Below are 15648 nucleotides of genomic sequence, written 5' to 3'. Positions count from 1 at the left end.
TGACACCAAAAGCACAGCAATAAAAAAAAAAGAAAAAAAAGATTAATTGGACTATTTAAAATTTTAAACTTTTGCGCTTCAAAAGACACTATCAAGAAAATGACAAGACAATCTACGGAGTGAGAAAAGATATTTGCAAATCATATAATTGTTAGCGGTTTTGTATTCAGAATATGCAAAGAACTCATAACTCAAGACTTAAAAGATCACCCAATCTTAAAATGTGCAAAAGATTTGAGTAGACATTTCTCTAAGGAAGTTATATTAATAGTCAATAAACACATGAAAAGATAATCATTATCATTCATTAAGGAAATGCAAATAAAGACTTCAATGTGATACTTCATACCAACTAGATGGCTATTTTTTTTTTTTAAAAGGAAAATGAAAATATGGTCAAGGATGTGGAGAAATTGGCATCTTTATACATTGATAATAGGAATGTAAAATGCTGTGGAAAACAAATTTGCAGTTACTCAAAATGTTAATACAGTATAATGTTATCACATGACCAAGCAATTTGACCTCAAGTATGTAGCAAAAAGAGTTGAAAACATAAGTCCACAGAAAACACCTTGTACACAAATGCTCACAGCAGCATTATTCATAATTGTCCAAAACTAGAAGCAACTCAAATTTCCACCAATTGGTGAATGGACATACAATATGTAGGATAGCTATACAGTGGAATATTATTCAGCCATAAAAATTAAGTAATGATATAAGTAACAACATGCATGAGCCTTGAAAATATATACTAATGTAAATAAACCAGAAGCAAAAGCCACATATTGTGTGATTCCATTTATATGAAATGTCCAGAATAGGCAAATCCATAGACAGGAAGTAGATAGTGGTTGCCAGGGACTAGAGTTTTGAAGGGAGAGGAATGGGAGTGACTGCTTAGGGACATAGGTTTTTGTGGGGGTTTTTTGAGAGATGAAAATGTTCAGATAGTGGAAATGGTTGCACAACTGTGTGAATATACTAAAAATCACTTAATTGTACACTTAAAAGAGTGATTTTTATATGTAAACTAGATCTTAATTTTTTTTTAATTGAAAGCAAAATAAATATATTAGCTGACCAGGAGAAGCTGATAGAATTTGTCACTGGTATACCGCATCAAAATATGTACCAAAATAAGTTATTCAGGCAAAAGATAAAGAATCCCAGATGAGAAGAAAGTTCCCATAAGAAGAAATAAAGAGCATTAGAGAGTATTATAAATATAAATAAATATTAATTGCTTAAAAATAGCAATAATGATAATATTGTTAAGTTTAAACTATATGTAGAATTAAAATACATGATAATGATACCCCAAAGGTCAATGCAGTTAAAGGTCACCGCATTGTCTGGGAAGTGTGGAAGGTACTAATGTAAGATAGTCTCTAAAAATATCAAACATGCATGTTGTAATCTCTAATATAAGCACTAACAGAATTAAAAAAGGAAGTATAACTAACAACAAACAAAAAACGTAGAATGGCAATTTGTTTAAAACTTTATTCTTCTAAACAATGGGACAAAGAAGAAAAAAAGGAACAAAGACTAGATGAGGCAAAAGGAAATAAATAGCAAGATGATAGACTTCATCTCAAGCACATCAGTACTTTTATCAAATATAAGTAAACTTAACATGTGAATTAAACACGTCACCTTATACCGAAACTTGGCATTAAAAGAAAATTAAATTATAGGTCAAACACTCTGATAAATATAAAAGTTCTCATGCAAAATATTAACAAATCAAATCTAATGAGATGTGCGAAAGTAGAGGTAATACATCATTGTCACATGAGGTATATTTCAGGAATGCAAGGTTAGTTCAGCATCTGAAAATCAGTATAGTGGTTTCCTTTGATCCGTGGTTCCATTTTATGCAGTTTTATTTATGCATGGTCAACTGCAGTCTGAAAATATTAAGTAAATAGATCCAGAAATAAACGATGCATAATATTAGATTGGTGTGATAAAAGCTCACACTGTCCCACCCGGAACATGGATTGTTCCTCTGCTCAGTGTAGACACAGTTTGCATGCCGCCTGCCCAGTGATCACGTGACCTTCTCAGAAACCATCAGACCCGCTGTCACGGTATTGTCCCGATTGATATAAAAAAATCACTTTACTTAAAGATGGCCCCAAAGCACTAGAGTAGTGATCCTGGCAATTCAGATCTGTCAAAGAGAAGCCGTAAAGTGCTTCCTTTAAGTGAAAAGGTGAAAGTTCTAAATGCAATAAGAATCCCAATCCTAGGCTGCGGTTGCTAAGATATACAGTAAGAATAAGTCTCCTATCCATGATATTGTGAAGAGGGGGAAAGAAATGTATGCTAGTTTTGCTGTCACCCTTCAAACTGCAAAAGCAATGGTCCAGTGCATGGTCAGTGCTTAGTTAAAATGGAAAAGGCGCCCTAGCTGGTTTTGCTCAGTGGATAGAGCATTGGTCTGTGGACCGAAGGATCCGGGTTCCATTCCAGTCAAGGGCACGTACGTTGGTTGCAGACTCTTCCCTGGCCTGGGTCCTGGTCAGGGCATGTGCAGGAGGCAACTAATGGATGTGTTTCTCCCACATCGATGTTTCTCTCTGTATTTCCCTCTCTCTTCCACACTCTCTAAAAGATCAATGGAAAAATATCCTCGGGTGAGGATTAACAAAAAACAAACAAACAAATAAATGAAACGGAAAAAGCATTAAATCTGTGGGTGGAAGACATGAACAAAAAAATGTGCTCTAATCGATGGCAACATATTGCATCAGAAAGGACCCCTGAAATGAGTGAACCAAATCATTTACTGCAAGTAAGGGATGGTTACCCTGATTTAGGAACAGGTTTGGCATTTTATCATCTCACCATCACAAAAATAAAAGTAACTACAGTACAATAAGATATTTTGAGACCAATATGCATAAGGAATGTTGACACACAAAAAAAATCCTCAACAAAATACTAGCAAATCACATGTAACACCACATTAAAAAGGGATATGAATAAATGGGACTTAACCTTGGGATTCAAGGATGGCTCAACACACAGAAATCCACTACATTAACAGAATAAAAGGACAAAAATGACATGATTATTTCAAATAATGCTGAAAAAGCATTCGACAAAATTCAACATCTGTTCATGATGAAGACATTCAGCAAACTAGTAATAGAGTAAAATTACCTGAACATAATAAATGCCATAAATGAATACACTGTTCACCTCAATGGTAAAAAGCTGAAAGCTTTTCCTCTAATGTGAAAAACAAGGCAAGGCCTGGCTGGTGTTTCCCAGTGGTTAGAGTGTTGGCCCACTCACCGAACAGTCACGGGTTCGATTCCTGATCAAGAGCATGTACCTGGGTTACAGGCTCGATCCCTGGTCCCAGTTGAGGCATGTGCAGGCAACCAATAGATGTGTCTCACATGAATATCTCTCTCTGTCTCTCTTTCTTCTTTCTCCCTCCCTTCCACTCTCTCCAAAAATCAATGGAAAAAATATATTCTTAGGTAAGGATTAACAACAAAATAAAAACACAGAAACAAGGCAAAAGCTCACCCTTGCCACCACTATTTAACATGACACTGGATGTCTTAGCCAAAGCAAATAGTCAAATAAATAAGTAAGTAAATAAATAAACGGCAGACATATTGGAAAGGAGGAAGTAAAATTATCTCTGTTCACAGATGGCATGATCTTAAATATAAATAACCCTGAAGGTTCCACATAATAAACTTATTAGACTAATTAGCCAATTCAGTAAAGTGGCAGAATACAAAACCACACTCAAAAATCAGTTGCAGCCCTAGCTGGTTTGTGTCAATAAATAGAGTGTCGGCCTGGGGACTGAGGGGTCCCAGGTTCAATTCCAGCCAAGGGCACATGCCTGGGTTGCAGGCTCGATCCCCAATAGGGGTAAGGCAGGAGGCAGCCAATCAATGATTCTCTCTCATCATTGATGTTTCTATCTCTCTCTCCCTCTCCCTTCCTCTCTAAAATCAATAAAATATGTATTTTTTAAAAATAAGTTGCATTTCTATACACTAGCAATGAACAATGCAAAAAGGAACTTAAAAAGCAATGCCATTTACAATGGTATCAAAAAGAATAAAATACTTAGGAGTACACTCCATCAAGGAGGTGAAAGACTTGTACACTTAAAACTACAAAAGAAACAGCTGAAAGAAATTAAAGAAGACACAAATAAATGGAAAAATACTCCATGTTCACGGATTGGAAGGCTTAATATATTTTAAGTGCCCAGAGCAATCTACAGATTCAACGCAATCTCTGCCAAAAGCCCAATGACATTATTTACAAAAATAGAGAAAAATCTTAAAGTGTATATGGAATCTCAAAGAGCCCCAAATATCCAAATCTTGAGAACGAAGAATGAAGATGAAGGCCTCAGACTCCTGATTTCAAAATATATTACCAAGCTTCAGCAATCCACACAAGTATTTGCATAAAGAGAGATAAGCAGGTACTGAGACCAATGGAGCGGAATAGAGAGCCCAGAAGTAAACCCCGTGTTCATGGTGGGGTGCTCTTTGACCAGGGTGCCAAGCCCACATAACACCTGGTGCTGGGAAACCTAGAAATCCACAGGCAAACGAATGAGGATGGACTCTTACTTTACGTCATATGCAAATTAACTCAAAGTGGGTTAAAAGCCTAACTGTAAGATCTAAAACTATAAAACTCCTAGAAAAAAATACATAGGGAAAAAATATAGGGAAAAACTTCAAAAATATTGGACATGGCAATTATTTATCAGCTATGACAGCTAAAGCACAAGCAACAAAGCCAACATAGACAAATAGGATGGCATCAAACACAGAGACTTTCGGGCAGCAGAGAAAGCAATCGACAGAGGACGGTGCAACCTACGGAATGATAAAAAAAAAATTGCACACCCTATATTGAATCTATAAAGAACTCCTATATCTCAGAAACATACCAAAACGAAAAATGTTCCCAATTGGGGGGAAAATGGGCAAAGAACTTAAATAGATATTTCTCCAGCGAAGACAAGCAAATGGCCAACAGGTGGATGGCCAGACGCCCAGCAACACGAGCCACCCGGAGACGCAGATCAAAACCACAGTGAGCTGCTACTTCACACCTGCTAAGATGACTACCGTGTTGGGGGGGGGGGGGGGATGTGGAAAGACAGGATCCCTTGCACCATGCTGGTGGAACTGTGAAAGAATGCAAATGCTACAGAAAACAGTATGGAGTTTCCTTTAAAATATCAAAAATAGAACTACCGTGTAACCCAGCAGTCTTGTTTCTGGGTACACATCCAAAAGAATTGAAAACCAGATCTCAAAGAGTAATTTGCACACCCATGCTCATTGCACCATGATTCATGATAGTCAAGATTGTGGAAGCAATCTAAACTCATCAGCCAATGGCCTGAAAAAGGAAGTGTGGTCTGCATGCAATGGAATGATATTTAGCCTTTAAGAAAAGGAGAATACTCTGCCAGATGCTATAACATGAATCAAGTTTGAGGACATTAGGCTAAGCAAAATAAGCCAATCTTGAGAGACAAGTACAGCATGATTCCACTTATCTGACATATCTGAAGTAATCAAACTCATCGAAATAGAAGGTAGAAGGGGGGTCACCAGGGGCTGGAGGGAGGGGGTCTCTTGGGGAGTTGCTCCATGGGGATAGAGTGCATGATGAAGAAGTTTTAGAGATCTGCTGTTTAACACAATGCATATAGCTAAACTGCACTGTTCTGTGTTGTACACTTAAATATTGTCAAGACAGTAATATATATATATAGTTAAGACTGTATGAAGTTCAAGGCTAGGAATTCTGCTTTTCAGCATAGTACCCCTTCTCAAGGGACTAGCAGATGGTGATGTCTACAACCATTACAAAAACAAAGGTAGGAAGTCTCCAAGTGGTAGGTAGATGAATAAGGCTGAGTTTTTCAGCTATTTCTTCCTACATCTGGACCTCCAGCTTGCAAAAGTATATTGACAAAGTTAATAAAGGGTAAAAACAAAAAAAACTATTGTATTTCTATATACTGAAAGCAAACATGAAATTTTTAAAATTATATAACTTACATTAGCATAAAAATCAAATCTCCAAGAATGAATCTAATGATGGTTTACAAGATCTCTACACAGAAATCTACAAGATATTTGTAAGATAATTTAAAAAATATATTTTATTGATTTTTTTTACAGAGAGGAAGGGAGAGGGATAGAGAGCTAGAAATATTGATGAAAGAGAAACATCAATCAGCTGCCTCCTGCACAATCCCTATTGGGGATGTGTCCACAACCAAGGTACATGCTCCTGATGGGAATTCAACCTGGGACCCATCAGCCCGCAGGCCAACGCTCTATCCACTGAGCCAAACAGGTCAGGTTCTGTAAGATAATTTTTTTTTTAATATAAATAAATGGAGCGACATACTATGCTCATGGATTGGAAATTTTAACACAATCGGCCCTCTGTATCTGTGTTTCACATCTGTGGATTCAACCAGCTGAGAATCAAAATTATTTTTTAAAATCCCACAGTTTCAAAAAACAAAACATGAATTTCAGCACTATGTTGAATGCATATGAATGAAGTGATGTGTAGGCATACCTTGCTGTCACTTCTATGCAAATACAGGTTATATGCAAACATTATACCATTCTAACTAATAAGAGTAATATGCAAATTAAGCATCATTCCACTCAAACCACACCGCAAGCCACACCCACCAGCCAATCAGAGTGACTATGTAAATTAACCCCGACCAAGATGGCAATTGAGAGCAATTGAGAGGCTTGGGTTTCAATAGTGGAAGCCAAGCTTTCCACACACCCTGGCCGGCCTAGACTACAAAGTTTCAATTATAGAAAGTAAATAAATTCCAGATACCAGGGCCTCTGCTTCAGTCTCCAGGGGGCATGGCCAGCCTGAAAATCAAGACAGGCTCCTCGCCCAGGCTGCCCCACACCCCAAGGGAACTCCCACCCTGATCCAGGACACCCTTCAGGGCAAACCAGCTGACCCCCACCCGTGCACCAGGCCTCTATCCTAAATAATAAAAGAGTAATATCTTTTATTGGTCAACAAAAGAGTTGACCATCACTCCAACACATAATATGGCTTCCCCCATGTGGTTAAATATCCTGCCCCTATGTGGACACAAGATGGCAGCAAGGGAGGGCAGTTGAGAGGGACCAGGTCTGCAAGGGAGGGCAGTTGGAGGCAATCAACCCTGTAGGGGAGGACAGTTAAGGGTGGCCAGGCTGGCAGAGGAGGGACGTTGGGGGCAGACAGGCTGGCAGGGGAGCAGTTAGACATCAATCAGGCTGGCATGAGAGTGGTTAGGAGGTGATCAGGCTGGCAGGCAAAAGTGGTTAGTGGCAATCAGGAAGGCAGGCAGGCGAGCAGTTGGGAGCCAGCAGTCCTGGATTATGAGATCCCACCAGTAGAATCGGGTCTAAATGGGCAGTTTAACATCCCTCGGTGGGTCCCAGATTGGAGAGGGTGCAAGCTAGGCTGAGGGACACCTCCCACCTACCCCATGCACGAATTTCGTGCACCGGGCCTCTAGTTTTATACAAGGGACTTGAGCATCCCTGGATTTGGGTATCCACAGGAGATACTGGGACAAATTCCCTGTGGTTATCGAGGGATAACTGTATTCTAAAAATGTCAGTTCTCCCTAAATTGAACTATAGTTTTAATGTAAACCCAAGGTTCAAAAAAATTCCCAACAAGATTTTCTTTGGTGGAAATTGACTACAATTTACATAGAAATGCAAAGAGCCAAGAATAATTTAGACAATCTTGAAGAAAGAAATATGGCATTATGGCAAAGAAAAGCAAATGAGCCACTGAAAAAATAATAGAGTCCAGAAATAGATTCACATATATAGCCTCTTAACTTTCAACAAAAGTACCACTGCAAAGCCACAGAGAGCAGGGTCTTAAAAATGAGGGCCGATTAACTGGGTATTCACCTAGCAGAAAACAAACCTTGACCCTCTGCTTCATTTCACCCATAAAAATAAGTTACAGTTGGGCTGTAGGCCTGTGTGAAAGCTAAAACACGTAGAAGAAAACTTAGGATAACATTTTCATGACCTTAGGGCAGGCAGCGCCTCTTTAACAGCACATACCAAGCCAGAAGGAAAAAGTCTGATAAATTGAACTTCGTTAAAATTAGTTTTTGTCCATCTAAAGATGCCATTAAGAGAATTGGGGGGGAAAAATGGAAGGAGATTGCATCTATATCTATACTCACACACATATACATACATCTATAGGGTGTCCCAAGACTATATACACACACTTTGAATAATTATAAAGGCAGTATTTATTAAAATGCATTTCATTTTCAAAATGGAGCTATCAGCTGTTAAAGTGTGCATACATGCATATATATATATAATTTTTTTAATGCTCACCCAAGGATATGCTTGGAGAAGGGCAGAGAGAGAGAAACATCTGTGTGAAACAGAAATACTGATTGATTGCCTTCTATATCTGTACCCAGAATATAGAAAGAACTCCTACAAAACAATAATAAATAACACAGAACTCACTTTTTAAAAAAAATAGACAGAACGCTTCAACAGACACTCTACGAAAGAAGACATCTACATGGCCAATAAGCATATTGAAAGGTGTTTAAAATCATTATTCATCACAGAAATGCAAATTTACATCCCAATAGGATACAACTGCTCATCAACCCAGAATGGCTAAACTGAAAAAAGAAAAAAAAACAGACAGACTATTCCAAGCGCTTGGAAAGACCCGGCACTCTCCATCCTGACCCAGTGTTCCCGTGAGAGCGTAAACCGGTACAACCATGTCAGAAAGCGTCAGCTGGACAGGAACCCAACAAGGCCATCCTGGACTGTGCGCCAGTGAGAGGTGCACATGGACGTGCACGCTCACAGCAGCGTGATGTACCCCCTCCCCAGACTGGAAAGAAGCCGAGTGCCCGGCGGCTTCTCTGTGTCTTTCCCTCACCGGTGAGCAGGAATGGCTCCTCTGGGCAGTCACCATCTCCGCTGTGACTCAGGAGGGCACGGGGCGTGGGAAGTGAAAGGTGAGGAGCTGATGAAGTGCATGCCCGGTCCCGTGGGGACCCAGAGGCCCTGGAGCGGGTGACGAGGGACTCCCCAGAGCGCCAGAAACAGGAGCCGGCGGGCGGCCAGAAGAGGAAGTGCTGAGCCCCCGGGACTTCCCGAAAGGGAACACAGAAGAAAGGGCCGAGTTTGCCCCTGGTCTTCAAGGGCTCTGCCCACCTTGCCCCCTACGGCTTCCTTCCTGGTCTCCCCACCGCCAGCAGCAGCGACCCTGAACCCCATCCTCGTTCCACTACAGCCTCTGTGGCTCCTCACTGACCTGCAGAGAGAACCCCCAAACCCTGCCGTCACGAGCTCTCAGGATCTGCTGTCCAGCGCTCCCGCCACCCCGTGCCCAGCCCTGACTCCAGACGCACCGGGTCCGGACAGCTGGCTTCCGGCCCGTGCACGTGTGTCTCCGCCGCCGGGGCTGTCTGCAGGCCGAGGCGACCGGCAGCCACCTACCCCGTCTTCCAGAGCCAGTTCAAATGTCACCGCCCCGTAAATCTCAGCCTCTCCGGAGCGTGAGTCACTCCTTCCGCTCAGGTCCTGCCTCCTGCTCCTGGTGCTTTCAGAGCAGCACCCAGGCCGGGCCGCGGGTGGCTCGGGGCCTGACACAGTCCCTGCGCGAGCGGCTGAGTGAGCGAACACTCTCTCTATGAGTAGTGAGGGATGCCGGAGCTTAACCTCCACGTTCAAACCCATGCGGACTGTGGTCCCCAGTGAACTCTTCCCCTTCTTCACTCCCTCTCTTAGACGCGGGGCCCAGGGGTCTTTATGTTCTCGATGAGGACAAAGGCGGGTGCTTCAGCTTGTTTCCCGCCGCAGGGTCCCTGCACAAGCCACCCCCCACCCCCTAGGACACTGTTCCTTGTGCGTTTTGCCTTCTCCTTCTCAGATGTCAACCCACCCTGCCCGGAAGGGGCCTCCGCGGTGGCTCTCTGGCCACACACCCCTTTGTGTGTCTCGTGTCATATCAGGATCGCTTTTGTGTTCACGGCCTATCTCCGTCCGCAGAGCCTAAGCTCCCAGGGGCTGGGAAATGAACTGGTGCTGTTCACCGCAGTGCCTAGAACGGGGCCTGAAGCATAGCAGGTGCTCAGCAAGTAGCTGAAGAAGAATGGGGAATGAATGAATGAATGAATGAATGAGGCTAAGAATCATTGTGTCCAGTCATACATGGAGCAGCCCTGAGAGGTCTCTGTTTCCCTGTCAGCTTCATCGGTAGGCACTGCCCCCCGCGCTGGGCAGCACCCTCAGTGCCCAGGGTCTGAGGGACCATGGCTGCCGTCATCAGGTTAGCAACAAGGACTTCAGACAGGGACAGCGGGTGCTCGGGTCAGCAGCCGGTTCCCACCAAATGGGGCTCTCAGGCCTGGGTCAGAACGGAGGCTCTGCCACTCACTCACAGCGGGACCTTGGGCACATCTCCTCCTTTCTCTGAGCCTCAGTTCTCCCCATCTGTAGAACGGGGGCAGTGCCCTGTGCCCTGTGGCCTGGCCTGGCTGAGGGTATGAGGCAGGCGCTGGGCACACTGTGGGCGTGTGGGTAGCGTTACTTTATGTTTTTGCCTGTGATGAGGGGCGGGTTGTGGGTGTCTAAGGCAGGCAGGCCAGGACATGGGCATCATAGCTCAGGCAGTAGGAGTGGGACCGAGAGGCAGCGTCTGGCCTTCCCGAGGATGCACACACAGCCTCGGAGCCTCGGGAGCTCTCAGCCTCCCTCCCCGCCCCGCCGGGCCCTTGTCCAGGCGCCTGTCCTCACCTGGACAGCCTTTTCCTGCCGGCACTTCCCCCAGCCTGTGCGACCTCCCCTCGCTGAGACGCACCCCGACTCCCAGCAGCCGCCCCCTGCCCGTGCCATCTCCACCTGCCCTACCACCTCCACCGCGCCGGGCAGCCTCGCCCACACTGTGCAGCCTCTCTCCCTCCTGCAGCCGCATGGCACTCCAGCCCCTTTCCCCAGGCCAGGAGCGGCTGGGTGTAAGGCAGAGAAAGAAAACATGCTTTCAACCACAACTGCTTGAGGCCACGAGGTGGGGTTGGGGGGTGGGGGTGGGAATGAAGAGAGGGGGTGGGGGGCAACCTGCCTTTGCCCCTTTCGTGCCCAGCAGGCCCCACCAGCCTGCCCTGGCCTGGTGCCAGCCTCAGTGTCTCTGGTTTGTGCTGGGGAAAGCTTTCGGGTCCCGGTCCCAGTCTCCATCATCAGGCAGAGGAGGAACTCGGGGCCCAGAGAGGTGCAGAGGCTCGCCCCAGGATGCACAGCGAGGAGGGACCCAGGCCGTGGGGACAATTTGCATAACCAGATCCCCCTGGGGCTGCGGGGACCAGCCGCTGGGCTCCTGCCGCAGGTGCTCTGCCCTTGGGGCCCTCCGGGGCCCCCCTGCCCACACCCGGGGAAGTGGATATTCTCAGGTTGCTTCAGAATTTCCACGTTTACTCAGAGCTCTCTTTTGAGCTGTCATAAAAAGTCCCTCTGGCTGGGCGCCAGGGCGAGGGGTGGGGGGTGGCTGCTCCCAGCTGCCCTCCCCCACCCCGGGCTCGGGCGGCCCTAGGGGGCGGGGTAGAAAGGTGCATGTGAGGAGAGGGCTGTTAGGGAGTCCTGGCTCCCCGTCTCCCAGCTTTCTTCCCTCTGCTGTACACGGCTCCCTGGTGACCCTAGAGACCCACGCTCACCGAGCCTCACCCCCCCCCCCCAGCATGGGGACTAGAGTCATCGTAAGCGCTATCACTTATTGAGGGCCTAGCCCTAGCCTGTGCCAGTGTCCTAGCCAATCACAAGGGGATGATTGCCGATCATACTGAAAGTAAAACCTCAGAGCGGCCATTCCCTGGGCACTGCTGTGCTCTGGCCGCCCTGTCCTCGCACCGGCCGGCCGGCTGTGCCCACTGCGCCCGGCAACAGGGCAGCGCTGGCGCACAGCAGGTGCTCAACAAATACCCGTGGGACAGAACCTCAGGACAAGCTCAGACAGGCGCTCTGCGTCCACACAACAGACGAGGAAACGGGTTCAGAGGGGCTCTTGGCTGCCTCGGGTCACACAGCTAGGACTCAAACCCAGGCCTGGCTGCTTCCAAAGCCCCGTCAGCCTCCCTGAGGCTCTGCTCCCGCCCTGAGCTTTTCCCCCTCTTCACCTCTCTCTCTCTCTCTCTCTCTCTCTCTCTCTCTCTCTCTCTCTCTCTCTCTCTATCTCACCAGGAAGGCCGAGGTGCTGCAGAGAAGCTGGTGCCTCTTTCCACCTGCTCTTTCCACCTCCCCCAGCATGCCCCACCCCTGCCCACAGCCTTGGGGGGCTCCAGCCCCCCGCTTCCTCTCCGGGGAGGGGCAGGCCTGCAGCACCCGAGGGCTCAGCCTCCGCCTTGCTTGCCCCTCTCCCAGCCCTGGGTCTCGTCCTCCTGCTAACACGGGGCTCCTGGGTGCCCCATCCAGACCCCCTGCCCCGTGTGGGGTGGGCAGTGCCAGGGCTTCTGGTCCTGGGGGTCCAAACCCAGCTCTGCCTCTTACAGTCCCAGGTGACTGGGGGCACTCTCCCCCGTGAAATGAGCTGAATGAGGCCAGCAGCCTCCCCTGTGTTGGGGGACATGGGAGGCCCTCGAGTGCCTGCAGCGTGCCGAGCGCCGAAGCCAGGGAGGCCGGACCAGGGGGCCAAGGGAGGCAAGACTGTGCTCCCGAGGGGGCCCTGCACCTTCTCTTGCCCGCGGAGAGTGGTCCTCCCCCCGCCCTGAGCTCCAGGCTCCGCGGGCTGTAAGTTCCCTCCTGGGAAGCCTCCAGCCAGCAGCTCTCCTGTTTTTATGACTTCAAATCCTCAGGATGGGGCAGCCTTTGTTCCCATTGTACAGATGGAACCACCGAGGCTCCATGGAGCTGGAAGAGCCACAGAGACTTGCCAAGCTTACCCAGTCCCACATGGCTGGGCTCTGACCCCCAGTTTTCCCCGCTCCGCCACGTGCCTCCGAGAGCCCTGCACTTCCCCGGGGACGCAGGTGCTCTCCCCTGCGGCCTGGCCCCGTGATGCCCCTGCCCCCACCCCCCTGCGGCCTGGCCCTGTGATGCCCCTGCCCCCACCCACCCTGTGGCCTGACCCTGTGATGACCCTGCCCCCACCCCCCCACCCCACCCCACCCCCCACCCACCCTGCCCAGTGGCCTGACCCTGTGATGCCCCTGCCCCCACCCTCCCACCACACCCCACCCCCCTGCCCCCCTGCCCAGTGGCCTGACCCTGTGATGCCCCCCAGCGGCCTGGCCCCGTGATGACCTTGCCCCACCCCACCCCACCCTACCCCCTACCCCCCCCCCCCCGCCCAGCGGCCTGACCCTGTGATGCCCCCGCCCCCCCCCCCAGCGGCCTGGTCCTGTGATGCCCCTGCCCCGGCCATGCGGGTGCCCCCTCCCCCAGTGGCCCCTGCCTTGGTAATGCCCCTGCCCCCTGCCCTGGGCCCTCTGCTCTGGCCGAGCACAACTTGCCATCCTCCCATGAGCCCTCGGTTCCCACTCCAGGCCTCGCTGACCCGCTCCCCTGCCAGGGGGGGGCCTGTCCCTGCTTTCGCCTGTTTCAGCCAGAAATGGGCCCACCCTCCAGGGCTCAGCCTCGGCCCCCGCCGGGCGCACAGCTCCCGTGTGCCCCCATCGCCTGGCCCCCTTCTTTCATGCGAGAGAGGAGACAGCGCGTGGAGGACAGGACCAGCCCAGCCACTTGCTCCCGCTGCCCGAGTCACCTGGGGAAGTCTTCCCACCGCTCCGAGCCTCCGTCCTCCCTCTGGGAAATGGGCACACCGACTCATGTGAGGCATCGGGTACAGTGAGGGATGAAACACAGAAGCTCGCACACGGTCGGTGCTTCCCGCTCACCCCCAAATGGCCCCGAGCAGCGGCACGGTCACACCAGCCACCCTGCCCCGCTCAGCTGCCCGGAACACCGGGACTGTCGGCACATTTGATCTAGAACCGGCTTTCCCCCCAGCGCCCTGCGGTGGGGAGGCTGGTTGTACAGAGTCCCTGGGCCCCCGGCCCTGCCTGCCCCGGGCCCCCGGCCGCCAGCAGACCCCACAGGCCCTCCGCGCTGAGCCGGGCTGAGCCGGAGACGCCAGCCCAGCACTGCTGGCCTCACTCGTGTCCCAGCCGTGCTGAGGGCCCAGGATCCCTCTCCGCCCTCCACCCAGCAAGGCCGGGCCTCAGGGCACAGAGGGTGCCCGTGCCCCTGCCCAGCGCAGAGGAGTTACCTGCCATTCCAGCTCCTCCCTCAGAAGTCCATTCCGCGAGCTCAGGGCACTCCGTGGCTCCAGGAGGTTCCGTGCGGTGGGAGCACAGGCAGGGCTCTCGGGCAGCAATCCACACCCCACACCGAGTCATCCACCAGACAGGATGCCACCTGTGCCCCGGGCAGAGGGACGCTGGGCCCTGGGCAGGCAGGCCACGCAGGGGTCAGTCACGTCCCAGAGCGGTCAGACACGGACAGAAGAGGGTCATCGTGGGGCAGGGACGGGTCGGCTGTGCAGAGATGGACAGACGGCAGGCAGGGGCTGGCCAGGCAGACAGGCGGGAGGCAGGCGGGCAGAAGGTCAGGCAGGCTGCCACTGGGGCTCAGGGAGCAGCAGGCAGACATGGAGCCCCGAGCCTGTCAGTGGCTCGGCAGAGGGCCCCCCGTGGGTCCCTCAGAAGCAGCCGCCGCTGACATAGCTGCCCTGAGTGTGTGCAGGGTGAGGAGGAAGGGGAGGAAGAGGAGGATGTGGTGGGAGCCGCCCACTGCCCCGCCCACAGAGCAGCTGGCTCCTCCCAGAGGCAGTGAGAAAGAGGTGGGAGGGCCCACTGCTCCCCAAGGTCATGACCCAAAGGCAGGCAGGCAGGAGGGGTGTGGAGGTGCCATACTGGACAGGGAGGCCCCTGGAGGTCCTGAGCGTCCACCTCTCAGCTCAGAGAGACCAAGAGCCCGGGTGCCCTGGTGCAGCCCCTCTCCCAGTCTGGTCTGCGTCGCTGGGCACGCTGCCTGGCGGCCCAGGGGAGGCCTGGGACCCCCAGATTTTTGAATCCAGCCTGTGGCTGCAGGGCTGCAGGGAGCAGGACCCTGCATCCACACCTACAGGAGACAATCCCTTGGGCATATCACATCACCTCTCTGAACGCCTCCCTTTGCCCATCTGTTAAATGGGGACACAGCCATTGGACGGGGTTTTGGGGAGCAGCCATGACACATGGGAATCCAGGAGGAAAACAGAGAAAAGGACTCTAAAGAGGGTTTCATCTTGCAGACGAGCCGGGGGCTGGTGAGAGGGTCAGATCTCTCAGGCCGACCTTGGAAAAGCCAGGGTGCAAACTTCAGCAAACGCCTGCAGCCGCTTCAGGGGGCAGGAGCATGGCGGCGGCCGAGGCTACTCTGACTCTTTCACAGTTTGTGGGCTCCTGGGTGATCTCACTGTATCCACAAACCCCGTGAGGCAGACGAGGTTATTCCCATTTCACGGGTGGGGAAACCGAGGCCCAGAGGGCGGAAATGTCACACACGCTGAGACGTGTCCCCGCCAGGGTTTAACCTGTGGAAATGGGCCCGGACG

General features: G+C 50.0%; 1 protein-coding gene across 4 annotated transcripts in view; it reads right to left on the bottom strand.

The window, feature by feature from the left end:
- The window catches only part of IL21R (interleukin 21 receptor), a 37107-nt gene extending 22307 nt beyond the window's left edge, over positions 1 to 14800 (bottom strand). For 2 of the 4 annotated variants that reach the window (XR_014794953.1, XM_084882866.1), the window contains exon 1: positions 14320 to 14800. Coding sequence is in view for 1 of the 4 variants with exons in the window: in XM_084882866.1 (XP_084738992.1) it covers positions 14320 to 14449 (130 nt within the window). In the remaining 3 variants the exon portion in view is untranslated. Of the gene's footprint in view, positions 1 to 9378; positions 9560 to 14319 lie in introns of those variants that run through there. The other 2 variants (XR_014794954.1, XR_014794955.1) reach the window with 2 other exon arrangements.
- Between the last annotated feature and the right edge of the window lie 848 nt (positions 14801 to 15648).

Source organism: Pipistrellus hanaki, assembly GCF_964339955.1.
Source record: "Pipistrellus hanaki genome assembly, chromosome: 4".
Classification (NCBI taxonomy): domain Eukaryota; kingdom Metazoa; phylum Chordata; class Mammalia; order Chiroptera; family Vespertilionidae; genus Pipistrellus; species Pipistrellus hanaki.
The sequence above is the reverse complement of the archived record's forward strand: the minus strand, read 5'-3'. Positions and strand labels throughout refer to the sequence as shown.